Genomic DNA, 16,530 nt, shown 5'->3' on the forward strand with positions numbered 1-16,530 from the left:
GCCATGTCCCCCATATGCAGCCATGTCTCCCCCCCATATCCAGCCATGTCGTCCCCCATATGCAGCCATGTCTCCCCCCATTAGCAGCCATGTCGTCCCCCATATGCAGCCATGTCCCCCCCATATGCAGCCATGTCTCCCCCCATATCCAGCCATGTCCCCCTTACCTGCATCCCGCTGCTGCCGACTGCTTAATACGTGCGGGGAACATTACAGCTATCATTTGAATAGCTGTAATGATTCGCGCCGCGCTGCGTATAGACACTCCCCCTTGCTCGGGATTGGTCAGTTCACCCGAACAAGGGGGAGTGTCTATACGCGGTGCGAATCATTACAGCTATTCAAATGATAGCTGTAATGTTCCCAGCGCGTATTAAGCAGTCGGCGGCAGCGGGGATGCGGCGTAACGGCGGCGGGGCGAGTATTCTATTTCGGTATCGGGGGTATTTGCCGGAGTACGAGTACTCCCGCAAATACTCGGAATCGGTCCCGTATCGGTATCGGGACAACCCTAATTGCAATGATATAACCATGCGATATACTGCCGTTTACGGCCTGGAATGTTAACATGCAAATATCCTTCATATAAAATCCACACGGAAAATATTGACATTACCCACGTTTATGGCGGTAACGGTGACATATATACAGCAAATGTACATATAGACAATTTACATGGATTTATAGACAGAAGATGGGAATGACTGAACACACACTATGTTATCCCAATAGACCCCCCCCCCTAACATACACCAGATCCGGCGTCTCATTACATGGCTCTGAGATGATCATTTATAGCGATGACGCCATGGTATATTGAGGCGACATAATACATTCACACATGAATGTACATGTTGATATATAAAAGTCTTGTTGATAATACACGTGAACACACATGTAGGAAGCGTGCTCCCTGGAATTTGTGAACAGCTTTCTGGCTCCGGTCCCCGTTTTCATCTGGATCTCTGGTCCGCCATCTTGTCAGCTTTGTAGGAACACCATGGTGAGGAGACCTGAGGAGGGAAGACAAGAAATCGTCAGAGGTGGGAAGGGGCATCTGGAGAGACAGGATCAAGGAGAGGAGGGTCTCCAAACTTTATACTGTCCTTCAGACTGGACTAGGGCCAGTGGGAGTAGAAAATGTCATGGGGTCCAGTGGAAGGAAACAATGCCCCATCGTTGGTGTCAAAGGAGGGAATTCTGCCCCATCGTTGGTGTCAAAAGAAAGGAATTTTGCCCCATCGTTGGTGTCAAAGGAAGGAATTCTGCCCCATCGTTGGTGTCAAAAGAAAGGAATGCTGCCCCATCGTTGGTGTCAAAGGAAGGAATTCTGCCCCATCGTTGGTGTCAAAGGAAGGAATTCTGCCCCATCGTTGGTGTCAAAAGAAAGGAATTCTGCCCCATCGTTGGTGTCAAAGGAAGGAATTCTGCCCCATCGTTGGTGTCAAAGGAAGGAATTCTGCCCCATCGTTGGTGTCAAAGGAAGGAATTCTGCCCCATCGTTGGTGTCAAAGGAAGGAATTCTGCCCCATCGTTGGTGTCAAAAGAAAGGAATGCTGCCCCATCGTTGGTGTCAAAGGAAGGAATTCTGCCCCATCGTTGGTGTCAAAGGAAGGAATTCTGCCCCATCGTTGGTGTCAAAAGAAAGGAATTCTGCCCCATCGTTGGTGTCAAAGGAAGGAATTCTGCCCCATCGTTGGTGTCAAAGGAAGGAATTCTGCCCCATCGTTGGTGTCAAAGGAAGGAATTCTGCCCCATCGTTGGTGTCAAAGGAAGGAATTCTGCCCCATCATTGGTGTCAAAAGAAAGGAATTCTGCCCCATCGTCGGTGTCAATGAAAGGAATTCTGCCAAATTGTTGGTGTCAATTGATGGAAGGAATTGTTCCCTTTTGATGGTGTCATTGAGAGGAATAGTGCCCCATTGTTGGTATCATTGATAGGAATTATGCCCAGTTGTCAGTGGGCATAAAAGAAAAGTGCCCCAAAGGCCGCATGCGGCCCCGGGCCACAGTTTGGAGACTGCTACTCTGAAGGAATAGATCATAAGTAGAAGGTTCTGGAGAAGTCATAAAGAGGAACCTCTTGAGAGACGGGAAGTTGCATAGAAAAGACTCTGGAGAGAACCATGGAGAAGGAACTCTGGAGAGATGGGATCTTAGAGATGGGGCTTTGGGGGTGAGATCATAGAGAGGTAACCCTGGAGAGATGGGGCTCTGGGGATGAGATCATAGAGAGGTAACCCTGGAGAGATGGGGCTTTGGGGATGAGATCATAGAGAGGTAACCCTGAAGAGATGGGATCTTAGAGATGGAGCGTTTGGGGATGAGATCATAGAGAGGAACCCTGGAGAGATGGGGCTTTGGGGATGAGATCATAGAGAGGTAACCCTGGAGAGATGGGATCTTAGAGATGGGGCTTTGGGGATGAGATCATAGAGAGGTAACCCTGGAGAGATGGGATTTTAGAGATGGGGCTTTGAGGATGAGATCATAGAGAGGTAACCCTGGAGAGATGGGATTTTAGAGATGGGGCTTTGGAGATGAAATCATAGAGAGGTAGCCCTGGAGAGATGGGATCTTAGAGATGGGGCTTTGGGGATGAGATCATAGAGAGGTAGCCCTGGAGAGATGGGATCTTAGAGATGGGGCTTTGGGGATGAGATCATAGAGAGGTAACCCTAAAGAGATGGGATTTTAGAGAGGGGGCTTTGGGGATGAAATCATAGAGAGGTAACCCTGGAGAGATGGGATCTTAGAGATGGGGCTTTGGGGGTGAGATCATAGAGAGGTAACCCTGGAGAGATGGGGCTTTGGGAATGAGATCAAAGAGAGGTAACCCTGAAGAGATGGGATCTTAGAGATGGGGCTTTGGGGATGAGATCATAGAGAGGTAACGCTGGAGAGATGGGAACCTAGAAGAGGCGGCTTTGGGGATGAGATCATAGAAAGGTAACCCTGGAGAGATGGGATCTTAGAGATGGGGCTTTGGGGATGAGATCATAGAGAGGTAGCCCTGGAGAGATGGGATCTTAGAGATGGGGCTTTGGGGATGAGATCATAGAGAGGTAACCCTGGAGAGATGGGATCTTAGAGATGGGGCTTTGGGGATGAGATCATAGAGAGGTAGCCCTGGAGAGATGGGATCTTAGAGATGGGGCTTTGGGGATGAGATCATAGAGAGGTAGCCCTGGAGAGATGGGGCTTTGGGGATGAGATCATAGAGAGGTAACCCTGGAGAGATGGGATCTTAGAGATGGGGCTTTGAGGCTGAGATCATAGAGAGGTAACCCTGGAGAGATGGGGCTTTGGGGATGAGATCATAGAGAGGTAACCCTGGAGAGATGGGATCTTAGAGATGGGGCTTTGAGGCTGAGATCATAGAGAGGTAACCCTGGAGAGATGGGATCTTAGAGATGGGGCTTTGAGGATGAGATCATAGAGTGGTAGCCCTGGAGAGATGGGATCTTAGAGATGGGGCTTTGGGGATGAGATCATAGAGAGGTAACCCTGGAGAGATGGGGCTTTGGGGATGAGATCATAGAGAGGTAACCCTGGAGAGATGGGATCTCAGAGATGGGGCTTTGGGGATGAGATCATAGAGAGGTAGCCCTGAAGGTTCTTCTCCGGAGACAAAGGGAACATAGAGAGAATGCTTTGAAGAGAAGGGATCATAGAGAGGAGGCTCTTCTAGAGAGATGGGCTTATGTAGAGGGGGATCTACAGAAACAGGACCATAGACAGAGAAGACTTGGTAAGAAACTGAATTACCTAACACGTAAGCAGCAACAAGTTTCTGGACGACTGACACATGGAGGTTCTCATGGAGGAAGCTCCGGGGGTCTCCATGTAAAGGAAGCATCAGGACCACCAGAGATACCAATCCCACCAGAATGTAGAGCCCAAACAGGCCAGGGGACAGCGGGCGTGGGACTCCTGTGGAGAGAAATATATACAGGGTTATACCGGAGCTCCCTCTTCTTCACCCCAACCATACAAATGTATTTCTCCTACCATGGCGCATGGAGAAGACGTGGGAAGGTGGGTGCCACTTGGGCGATTCACTGGTTCCTCTCTCTCTGGATTGGGGTCTGGTGGGATGTAGTGTGGCAGGAATGTCCTTCCTCCCTCCCACTCCTCGTCCTCCGCCCTCTTCCCATATCTCCACCCGGAACTTGTCTGCGCTCCCGTAATGCCGAGCGCGGATATCGCGGTGCCGGGTGACTCTGCAAAAAGAAGAAGAAGAAAGATGACATCGAAGGATTTGTATATTCTATCCGTGTTTATAAATCTATAAACATGTATGAAAATAGTGTGTGACTGTGGGGGGACATTAGAGTGTAAGCTCCTCTGTACAGAGACTGATGTGACTGGATCAGGGTTCTCTGTACAGCACTGCGGTATATGTCAGAGCTATATAAAAGTACAATAATCTGTGACTCTGGGGGGGACATTAGAGTGTAAGCTCCTTTGGTTCAGAGACTCAGTGTTCTCTACAGCACTGCGGTATATGTCAGAGCTATAGAAATGCATAAAAATAGTGTGCGACTGTGGGGGGGGGGGGGGGGGTAGAGTGTAAGCTTCTCTGGTTCAGAGATTGTGTTCTCTGTACAGCACTGCGGTATATGTCAGAGCTATATAATTGTATAATAATAATAATAGTGTGCGACTGTGGGGGGGGGGGGGGGAGACATTAGAGTGTAAGCTCCTCTGGTAAAGAGATTGATGTGATTGGTTTGGTGTTCCCTGTACAGCACTGCGGTATATGTCAGAGCTATATAAATGTGTAATAATGATAATAGTGTGTGACTGTGGGGGGATAAGAGTGTAAGCTCCTCTGGTTCAGAGACTCTGTGTACTTTGTACAGCACTGCGATATATGTCAGAGCTATAGAAATGCATAAAAATAGTGTTCGACTGTGGGGGGGAGACATTAGAGTGTAAGCTCCTCTGGTACAGAGATTGATGTGATTGGCTCGGTGTTCCCTGTACAGCACTGCGGTATATGTCAGCGCTATATAAAACTGGAAACCAATGAGTGGCCAGAAGTGGAATGGGAAAGGGGTGATTTGCTCTCACATGTCAATGCAGGAGTTCGGCTTGACCAGTCCTTCAGCATCCACCACTGTGTAGCGTAGGGGGGCCGTGGAGAGAACTGCCAGAGACAAGAGAAGAGCATTATGGGAGGACGGAGAACATACACAATTCCTTAAAAGGAAAACGTCATTTATTTATAGAAATGTATACGATTGCTACAAGACCCAATATTTTTGACCTTGTACAGTATATATATATATATATGTATATATATACACCCTGCTGTGATTGCTCCGGTAGGGACCCAGTGTCAGTCTGGTCTGTTAGCAGAACCCGGTCGCAGATTATTATAGCAATCTGTCACAATGTTGCCGATGTTACTGCAGATCAAATGTCCTGATCTGTGAAATTTTCAGTGATGGGAGGCGTGGCCTGGAGATGATCCGGCGCTGTAAACCTGGGAGCCGCCTCACATTGTATTTGGCCAATCGGAACGCTTTTGGAAGCAGGGCCACACCGCCTTTTATAAGCTTTCACCACACAGAGTGGGGTGCAATGTAGTAAGGAAAGCAAAGGGTCGTCTTGGAGGTTTCCATCGGTGATGTACTAATTGCTCTGCCTCCATAAAGGGATTCATTCTAGAGATCCAGATGCTTACAGTGGGCACTTGTGTTCTCCTCCAGTACAAGGGGACCAAACCTTATATGGTGGGGGGAAAGGGTAACTCAACTTGTTTAAAAATTGATAGAGAGTGGGGTGCAATGTAGTAGGGAAAGCAATGGGTCGTCTTAGAGGTTTCCATCGGTGATGTAGTAATTGGTCTGCTTCCATAATGAGATTATTTCTAGAGATCCAGATGCTTACAGTAGGCAGTTGTGTTCTCCTCTAGTACATTGGGACTAAACCTTATATGGTGCGGGGAAGGGGTAACTTAACTTTTATAAGCTTTCACAGAGAGTGGGGCACATTGTAGTGAGGAAAGCAATGGGTCATCTTGGAGGTTTCCATCGGTGATGTACTAAGTGTTCTGCCTCCATAATGGGATTCATTCTAGAGATCCAGATGCTTACAATAGCGGTTGTGTTCTCCTCCACTACATGGGGACCAAAGCTTACATGGTGGGGGGAAAGGGTAACCCAATCTTTATAAGCTTTGATAGAGAGTGGGGTGCAATGTAGTAAGAAAAGCAATGGGTTGTCTTGAAGGTTCCCATCGATGATGTCCCAGTGATGTACCCAACTTTTATAAGCTTTCACAGAGAGTGGGGTTCAATGTAGTAAGGAAAGCAATGGGTCGTCTTGGAGGTTCCCATTGGAGATGGACTAATTTTTCCACCTTCATAATGGCATTAATTCTAGAGATCCAGATGGATACAGTATAAGGTTGTGTTCATCACCAGTATAGGGGGACGAAATCTTTTATGGTAAGGGGAAAGGGTAACCCAACTTTTAGAAGCTTTGATAAAGAGTGGGGTGCAATGTAGTAAGGAAAGCAATGGGTCGTCTTGAAGGTTTCCATCGGAGATGGACTAATTTTTCCACCTCCATAATGGCATTAATTCTAGAGATCAGATGAATAAAGTAGGAGGTTGTGTTCATCGCCAGTATAGGGGGGACCAAACCTTATATGGTGGGGGGAAAGGGTAACCCAACCTTTATAAGTTTTGATAGAGAGTGGTGTGCAATGTAGTGAGGAAAGCAATGGGTGGTCTTGGAGGTATCCATTGGTGATGTAGTAATTGCTCTGCCTCCATAAAGGGATTCATTCTAGAGATCCAGATTCTTACAGTAAGCAGTTGTGTTCTCCTCCAGTACATGGGGCCCAAACCTTATATGGTGGGGGGAAGGGGTAACTTAACTTGTATAAGCTTTCACAGAAAGTGGGGTGCAATGTAGTGAGGAAAGCAATGGGTCATCTTGGAGGTTTCCATCGGTGATGTACTAAGTGTTCTGCCTCCATAATGGGATTCATTCTAGAGATCCAGATGCTTACAATAGCGGTTGTGTTCTCCTCCACTACATGGGGACCAAAGATTATATGGTGGGGGGAAAGGGTAACCCAATCTTTATAAGCTTTGATAGAGAGTGGGGCGCAAAGTAGTAAGAAAAGCAATGGGTCCTCTTGGAGGCACAGGATCCTGTGTCTCCATGCACCCCCACCTCCCCCGCCGCGCAATCGCGGTAGGCCTAGGCACGCCGGTAATTGAGGCCGTGGCTTTGCGGCCTTCTGCAGGCCTAAGCTTCCTTCTGTGATCTGTCGCCATCTTGTGGTGGCCGTTGGCATTACAAGTAAAACAGCAGTTCTAATGTGTTTTTCACTGTTTTCACTGCCATCTCCTTCCCTCTAATTAGAACCCCCCAAACATTATATATATATTTTATTCTAACACCCTAGAGAATAAAATGGCGGTCGTTGCAATACTTTCTGTGACCCCGTATTTGCGCAGCGGTCTTACAAACGCACTTTTTTGGGGAAAAAATACACTTTTTTTAATTAAAAAATAAGATAACAGTAAAGTTATCCCAATTTTTTTTATATTGTGAAAGATAATGTTATGCGGGGTAAATTGATACCCAACATGTCAAAATTGCGTCCGCTCGTGGAATGGCGACAAACTTTTACCCTTTAAAATCTCCATAGGCAACATTTAAAAAATTCTACAGGTTGCATGTTTTGAGTTACAGAGGAGGTCTAGAGCTAGAATTATTGCTCTCACTCTACCAATCGCGGCGATACCTCACATGTGTGGTTTGAATACCGTTTACATATGCAGGCACTACTCGCGTATGCGTTCGCTTCTGCTCGCGTTTTCTGGCTCCTAACTTTTTTAGCTGGCTCCTAGATTCCAAGCAATTTTGTCAAACCCTGACATAGGGGTGTATTTATAAAAACCATAGCTTTCTGTCCATCGAAACTGCATGAAAGCTCATTCTGTGCAAAATGTAATGTTCTCTGGCTATATTCCCCGTGGTGCGAATGGCGATCATACAAAATAAGTATGCTCTTCGGCTCCATCTACTGGCCATAATGTAGTAGTTTTCCCCATTCAAATTGTTTCTTTTTTTTTCTCAATAAATAACAAATAGTAAATATTATTTATTTATTATTACTATTAAATATAAAGAGTATTCACGCGCTACTTTGGAACCGCGGAATGACAGCTGTGAAGGGGTTAAAGCGGAGCTCCACCAAGAATTTTTTTTTTTAAATGCTGCAAAAAAAATATATATATATATATATATATATATATATATATATATTTTTTTTTATACATACCTGAAGTGCCTGTTGCTAGGCAGATCGTCCTAATCTGCCACTTCCTGATTTGCGGTCCATCTTCTTTCTTCTGTTCCTCAGCTGCCTCCTGTGGAATGGGGGAGCGGTGTCTTCTGGGACCTTGTGTGCGTCCCAGGAGACATCATCCATTCGCGTTGCGCCGCTCGCGCATGCGCAGTAGGGAATCGGGTGGTGAAGCCGCAAGGCTTCACTTACTGATTCCCTCACTGAGGATGGCGGCGGGGCAGCCGAGACCCCAGCGATTGCTCGGCTTCGGCTGCCGTCATCGAGGGAACCCTGGACAGGTAAGTCTCCTTATTAAAAGTCAGCAGCTACAGTGTTAGTAGCTGCTGACTTTTAATTTTTTTTTTTTCTAACCGGACCTCCGCTTTAAGTATGAATCAACTGCTACAAAACACTGAAAGATAAAACCAAGACCTGAGTGTGCATGAATATAAAAAGTAGTGCTGAGCTGTTGATAAAATTATATGCAAAAGTATAAAAACGCACAAGCATAAAAGCAATGATAATGGGTGCAAAGTGCAAGATATTGTGCAAGTGGCAAACTAAATAACGTGCTAAACAATTTAGGCCCGGATTCACAAAGCACTTACGCCAACGTATCTCGAGATACGCCGCGTAAGTGTAAATATGCGCCGTCGTATCTGTGCGCCGGACTCTGAAACCAAGATACGCCTGAAAATAGGCTTCATCCGACCGACGTAACTTTCCTACGCCGGCGTATCGTGGGCGCATATTTACACTGGCCGCAAGTGGCGCTCCCATTGATTTCCTATTCAAATATGGAAATGAGGGAGATACGCCGATTCACGATCGTACTTGTGCCCGACGCAGGCTACGACTGGTGCCCGTAAGTTGTACGTACGGCGTAAAGTTATGCCCCATAAAGGAGGTGTAACTCAGCAGCATCCATGCAAAGGGCTGCACCAGGGAACACAAGCCGGCGTAGTTTACGTTGTACGTGAATATGACTAGGCGTAGGTTACGTTCACGCCGTAGGCAGTGATCCGGTGTATCTTAGGCAGTTGTTCCGACGTGATTGTGAGCATGCGCACTGAGATGCGCTCCAAGGGACGGCGCATGCGCAGTTGTTGATACTTATTTGTCTGGCGCTCGGCCCATGATTTGCATGGGGTCACGCCTCATTAGCATGGCTCACGCCCACTTCCACTTACACCGACTTACGCCTGAGAAACCTAGCGCAGATTTGGGAGGAAGTGCTTTGTGAATTCAGTGCTTGCCTCTGCGCTGCGTTGGCGTAGCGTAAAGGAGATACACTACGGCGGCATAAATATGCGCCAGTGTCTGTGAATCCCGGCCATAGTGTCCAAATAGACCTCAAATCCTGAAGAGGTTTGCAACACAATGCAAAATAATCATGGAAAAAACTTCAAATAGTACAAGCGCAAATAACATCTGCTCTGAAACAATCACATCCGCTGTGAAATATGTAAACAAGCATAAAATTAAATGCAAAGGTGCATTAGGTGAACGTGGTAAATTCCAAAATGTGATGCAAAAAGAAAATAAAAAGTCCAAAATGTGCAATCGCACATAAAAAGTGATGTGTGCAAGGGTGATGGCTTCTTCAGTGCCTTCTACTAAGGTTAATGGATGGCCCGTTACCTCACTGCTGTGAGTTTACAGCATATTGTTTACATATTTCACAGCAGATGTTATTTGCGCTTGTACTATTTGAAGTTTTTTCCATGATTATTTCGCATTGTGTTGCAAACCTCTTCAGCATTTGAGGTTTATTTGGACACTAGATTGTTTGGCACGTTATTTAGTTTGCCACTCGCACAATATTTTGCACTTTGCAAATTATTTATTATCAGATATATTATTATTTATTATTAATATATAATTTTTATATATATATATATATATATATATATATATATATCATTATTTATTATTATTTATATGTAAAATTAATAGTAATAATATAAAAAGTAGTGCTGAGCTGTTGATAAAATTATATGCAAAGGTATAAAAACACACAAGCATAAAAGCATTGGCCCAGATTCAGGTAGAATTGCGCTATATTTGCGCGGGCACAGGGCAACGATTTTGCCCTGCGCCCACGCAAATATTTTGCGCTGCCCTCGATTCACGGAGCAGTAGCTCCGTGAATTGCGAGGGCGCGCCGGCAAAATTGCCCGGCGTAAGCGCGCGCAATGCAAATGATCCCGCCGGGGCGGGAATCATTTAAATTAGGCGCGCTCCCGCGCCGAGCGTACAGCGCATGCTCCGTCGGGAAACTTTCCCGACGTGCATTGCGGCAATTGACGTCGCAAGGACGTCATTTGCTTCAAAGTGAACGTGAATGGCGTCCAGCGCCATTCACGCATCACTTACGCAAACGCCGTGAAATTCAAATTTCACGGCGCGGGAGCGGCGGCTATACTTTAGCATTGGCTGCCCCTGCTATTAGAAAGGGCAGCCTTGCGCTAAAGTTGCCGTACGGAGACTCCGTACCTGGCTTGCGCGGAGCCCGCGCAAGTTTGTGAATCAGTTGGTAGTATGCAATTTGCATACTACACGCTGATCACAACGGGAGCGCCCCCTAGCGGCCCCCGCAAGAATGCAGCCTAAAATCTGCGAGGCATAAGAGCCTTATGCCGCGCAGATTTTAGGCTGCAGCCGGCGTAACGAGATTCCTGAATCAGGAGCACTCGTTACACCGGAGCAAGTAAGCAATTGCGCCGTGTAACTTATGGTTACACGGGCGCAATTGCTTCTTGAATCTGGGCCATTGCTTTTATGCTTGTGCGTTTTTAGACTTTTGCATATAATTTTATCAACAGCTCAGCACTACTTTTTATATTATTACTATTCATTGTATATATAAATAATAATAAATAATAATATATCTGATAAGTAATAATAAATAATAATTGTATATAGATATATATATTAATTGGAAAAATAAATGATAATTATATATATATACATACACACACACACACACATTCGACCCACAGAGAATAAAAAAACAGATAACATTCAATTTTGCCCCATTCACAAAGAATTAATTTACACGTAGTTTCGATGGATGAACAACTATTCACATTTTTTTTATTTTTATTTTTTTTATAAATACACCAGCTGAGTATCCTTGTAAGTGCCACTGACCAGCTCCCATAATAATTGAGGCTGATATTGCCTGACAAAGTTCGGTGACACAAAAATGATATCTGTGATGGATATGGGGGGATTGCGCAGACCTGACAGTCTCATGTTTCAAGAAGTGGGGGAGGGGTTTACCTAGCACAGAGTCCAGGCGTGTGTCAGGTGCAGAGGCTGCGATAAATAGCCAGGGACATGCATAAGGCCCCTTTCACATTGCAGCGGGAGCCGCGGTGGCGGTATAGCGCCGCTAAAAAAAAGCGGCGCTATACCACCGGGATTGCCGCGGGAATCGGCCGCTAGCGGTGCGGTATTAACCCCCGCTAGCAGCCGATAAAGGGTTAATACTGCCCGCAATGCGCCTCTGCAGAGGCGCATTGCGGGCGGTATTGCCGCGGTTTCCCATTGTTTTCAATGGGAAGGAGCGGTGAAGGAGAGGTATACACGCCGCTCCTCTCATCGCTCCAAAGATGCCGCTGGCAGGAGATTTTTTTCTCTCCCGCCAGCGCATCGCCTCAGTGTGAAAGCCCTATGGCTTGAGTCTGCAGTGAAGGAGTTTTTTAGGCGGTATAGCAGCGCTATTTTTAGCACTGTACCGCCTGAAAAACTCCTCAGTGTGAAAGGGGCCTTAGGGAGAAAGAACCTCACGGCATGGAAGGGGGGGGGACACACATAAAATAGGAACCCCCCAGGACTGCAGCAGCGGTAATGCGGAGTCTCACCTTTGTAGCGGAGCGCCCGGGGGAAGGGGTTGTACAGGGTCAGCACCTGCTTGTGGCTGGCCTGGTCATCGGCGTAGAAGTCCAGAGAGGGCGGGAAGATGAAGACGGGGAGGGGGGAGCGGCTGCCGGAAGGCAGAGAGGCCTCGGGGGTCGTCCTCCTTTCATCTTCTTCCCCTCGGGAGGGAACCCTGTGCATGGCCGGCTACATACGCTGCGCATTGGTCACATCACATCCCCGCAACCGCAGAGACGGGAGGGGCGGCTCACAGACAGGACACTGTGCAGGAGAGAGATAGGACAATCGTTTAGTCTCTGAACCAGAGGAGCTTACACTCTAATGCCCCCCCCCCACAGACACACACTGGGGTAGATTCAGGTAGCAATTGCGTCTGCGTAACCATAGTTACGCAGCGCAATTGCTTACTTGCGCCGGCGTTTCGAATGCTCCTGATTCAGGAACCTCGATACGCCGGCTGCAGCCTAAGATATGCGCAGCATAAGGCTCTTACGCCAGTCATATCGTAGGCTGCATTCTTACGATGGCCGCTAGGTGGCGTTCCCGTAGTGGTCAGCGTAGTGTATGCAAATTCACTATTCACTACCCTACGCGAGCCCTGCGTACGCAGTTTACATCGTTTCCGTTCGTCGGGCTTCGCGTAAGGCTGCTCCTGCTATTAGCAGGGGCAGCCAATGCTACGTATACCCGTCGTTCCCGCGTCGCGAAGTTTAAATTTTACGTCGTTTGCGTAAGTGAATCGTGAATGGCGCTGGACGCCATTTACGTTCACTTTGAAGCAAATGACGTCCTTGCGACGTCATTTGCCACAATGCACGTCGGGAAAGTTTCCAGACGGAGCATGCGGCACTACGTTCGGCGCGGGAACGCGCCTAATTTAAATGATCCACGCCCCCTACGGGATCATTTGAATTACGCGCCCTTACGCCGGGCATTTTTGAGGAGCGCCCACGCAAATCACGTGGCTACTGCTTCGTGCAGATAATTTGCGGGGGCGCAGGCCAAAAACGGTACGCTGCGCCTCCGTAAGAAGTGCGCAGCGGTATCTGAATCTAGCCCACTATTATTATTATTATACCTGTTGAATCGGCTGCCTTAATCGTGATCGGAACCGCACAAAAAAACACCGGGGAGGGAAAATGGCTAATTGGGCCCAATTTGGACATTTTCACTTAGGGGTGTACTCACTTTTGTTGCCAGCGGTTTAGACATTAATGGCTGTGTGTTGAGTTATTATGCGGGCACAGAAAATGTACACTGTTATACAAGCTGTACACTCACTACACAACATTGTAGATACAATAGGCCAGATTCACAGAAAAAGTACGCCGGAGTATCTGCTGATACTCCGGCGTATTTTCAAATTTGCCGCGTCGTATCTTTATTTGTAATTCACAAACAAAGATACGACGGCATTTGGCTAAGATCCGACAGGCGTACGGCTTCGGATCGTAGGTGTAATTCTCCGGCGGCCGCTGGGTGGAGTTTGCGTAGTACGAAGGTACGGGCGTTCGTCGCATTCTCTTACGTCGTCGCTAGTCGGTTTTTTCCCGTCGCAATCTTAAGCCTGCTATTTCATGGCTTAGATTTAGACCAGACATGTTAAAGTATGGGCGTCGTTCCCGCGTCGAATTTCAATTTTTTTTTGCGTAAGACGTCCGGGAATACGAAAGTACGTTACGCACGTCGCCATTCAAAAAACACGTCGGGGCGCGGTAATTTCGCGCAAAGCACGGCCGGAAATTTCCTAACGGAGCATGCGCAGAACGTTCGGCGCGGGAACGCGCCTAATTTAAATGGTACACGCCCCATTTGAATTAGGCGGGGCTTGCGCCGGACGGCTTTACGCTACGCCGCCGCAAGTTTACAGGCAAGTGCTTTGTGAATCAAGCACTTACGCCGAAAACTTGCGGCGGCGTAACATAAAGGGGAATACGTTACGGCGCCGTAAATATTCGTGAACCTGGCCCAAAGTGTAATTTCTTCAGTGATGTCACATGAAAAGATGGAAGAAAAGATTTACAAAAATGTGAGGGGTGTACTTACTTTTGTGAGATGATGTCTATATATTATTTATTATTTATATATATTGGTATTATTATATATATTATTATTATTATTTATATATATTGGTATTATTATATATATTATTATTATTATTTATATATTATTATTATTTCTATAATAGATATTATTATTTATATATATTATAAGATATATTATTATAAATATATGTATATAATTAGATATATTATTATATTATATTATTATTTATATATATTTTAGCTATATTATTATTTTTGGCGCAGACCTTTAACCACTTGCTGACGACCGTACGACTTTGTACGGCCTCAGCGCGGCTCCCAATCCCTAACAGGCCGTCTTTTTACGGCCTCCCCTTTTCGCGTTCCCCGCGCGCGCTCCCGAGCGCGCAGCGGGGAACTGCTGTGCTGGCCGTGTCCCTCGGACACAGCCAGTCACAGATCGCCGTGAACGGCCAATCGGAGCGGCCGTTTCCTAGGCGATCTGTGCGGCCAATGAGAGATGATCTCATATGTTTACATATGAGATCATCTCTCATTCCCGGTTCTCACAGACAGCGGTGCTGTCAGGGGAGAGAGGAGACGGATCTGTGTCTCTTGTACATAGAGACATAGATCGGTCACCTCCCCCAGTCACCCCCCTTCCCCCACACAGTTAGAACACTATATAGGAAACATATTTAACCCCTTCCTCGCCCCCTAGTGTTAACCCCTTCCCTGCCAGTCACATTTATACAGTAATCGGTGCATATTTATAGCACTGATTGCAGTATAAATGTGAATGGCGCCAAAAATGTGTCAAAAGTGTCCGATGTGTCCGCCATAACGTCGCAGTCCCAATAAAAATCGCAGATCGCCGCCATTTCTAGTAAAAAAAAAAAAAAAAAAATAATAATTCTGTCCCTTATTTTGTAGGCGCTATAACTTTTGCGCAAACCAGTCGCTTATTGCGATTTTTTTTTTTTTTTTACTAAAAATATGTAGAATACGTATCGGCCTAGACTGAGGATAAAAAAAAAACGTAAAAAAAAAAATTGAGCTATTTATTATAGCAACAAAGTAAAAATATTTTATTTTTTTTCAAAATTGTCGCTCTATTTTTGTTTATAGCGCAAAAAATAAAACCGCAGAGGTGATCAAATACCACCAAAAGAAAGCTCTATTTGTGGGGAAAAAAAGACGTTAATTTTGTTTGGGAGCCACGTCGCACGACCGCGCAATTGTCAGTTAAAGCGACGCAGTGCCGAATCGCAAAAAGTCCTCTGGTCAGGAAGGGGTTTAAGTGCCCAGTAAGGAAGTGGTTAAGCTCCGCCCACGCCGCTTGGCCCCGCCGCCTCGGTGTAAGAGGGAGGGGCCAGGAAGTGGTATTTGTGGGTGGAGGTCCCCTTTAAGTGATGACAGAGTGCTGGGTGAGAGAAGCCTCTGCTGGAAGCTGCCTGCTCTATGGATACAGGTGGAGAGTGGCTCCCTCTGCTGGCAGGGGAGTCCAGTTAGTGAGACTCCGCGCGTTGTGGGCGGAGCTGGGAACACAATAATAATAATAAGCCCTCCAGGCCCCGCCTACAGGTGGCCCGACCATCAGAAAGGTGTCTCTACACATGCTGGGATATGGGGTGACGTCACCGGGCGGACTCCCAGCATGCCCCGGGGCTATCACCCCCACTAGGGGAAGGTGTCGGGGTCGGGGGTCCTCGCACTGTTACCTGCACCCTCCGCCGCCTCTTCCTGCTCTTCCTGCACTGGCCGCTGATTGGACACAGCGCCTGTCCGTCAGCGGCGGCACGGCAGGGGGCGGGGAGGAATACGAACATTTGATTGGAGCAGGCCTCTCCTATCAGAGAGCGGAAAGCACCGCCCCTGTCGTGTCATGTGATCGGTTCCTGGTGACCAAAATGTAGAGGCCGAAGTGTGAATGTCTCCAACAAAATGGAGGACAGTGCGGACACATTCTGTTCTTACATGGATGAGATGAGAGCTGACTGTATGATGTAATAATCCCCCTCATAGCTAGTCAGTGTCCCCCGCCCCATGACATAATAGAGGAACGTCATACAATGGTGTGACTACAGCATTAATGTGACTTTCCCCTATATTTGTAACATGTCAGTAAAATATTGTGCCTGTATCCTCATTCCTCACCCAACACCTCTGCATGTAATGTCAGTAAATTATGGGACCTTCCTCCATGTTTTCAGCATCTCAGTAAATCCTGGGATCCTCAGTGTTTTTAGTATGTCAGTAAATCATTTTACTATCGTCCCATTTTTGAATGTCAGTAAATCATAGC

General features: G+C 46.8%; 1 protein-coding gene across 1 annotated transcript; it reads right to left on the bottom strand.

Moving 5' to 3' along the window:
• Positions 1–604: 604 nt before the first annotated feature.
• Positions 605–16,040, bottom strand: MOSPD3 (motile sperm domain containing 3). Its single transcript, XM_040346978.1, has 6 exons — positions 15,947–16,040; positions 12,186–12,462; positions 5,077–5,152; positions 4,012–4,223; positions 3,769–3,933; positions 605–1,013 (listed from the first exon to the last, which is right to left on the bottom strand). Exons 2-6 carry the CDS (start codon positions 12,379–12,381, stop codon positions 982–984), a joined length of 681 nt encoding a protein of 226 aa, XP_040202912.1. The 5' UTR covers positions 12,382–12,462; positions 15,947–16,040; the 3' UTR covers positions 605–981.
• Between the last annotated feature and the right edge of the window lie 490 nt (positions 16,041–16,530).

Source organism: Rana temporaria, chromosome 3 (assembly GCF_905171775.1).
Source record: "Rana temporaria chromosome 3, aRanTem1.1, whole genome shotgun sequence".
Classification (NCBI taxonomy): domain Eukaryota; kingdom Metazoa; phylum Chordata; class Amphibia; order Anura; family Ranidae; genus Rana; species Rana temporaria.

Excerpts from the sequence above, each read along its gene's own strand:
- MOSPD3 (XM_040346978.1), bottom strand. The coding sequence starts at position 12,381 with ATGCACAGGGTTCCCTCCCGAGGGGAAGAAGATGAAAGGAGGACGACC. Across the intron at positions 4,224-5,076 it reads CCGAACTCCTGCATTGACAT|AGTCACCCGGCACCGCGATA; the intron begins GTGAGAGCAAAT and ends TTCTTTTTGCAG. Across the intron at positions 1,014-3,768 it reads TGTTGCTGCTTACGTGTTAG|GTCTCCTCACCATGGTGTTC; the intron begins GTAATTCAGTTT and ends TTCCCTCCTCAG.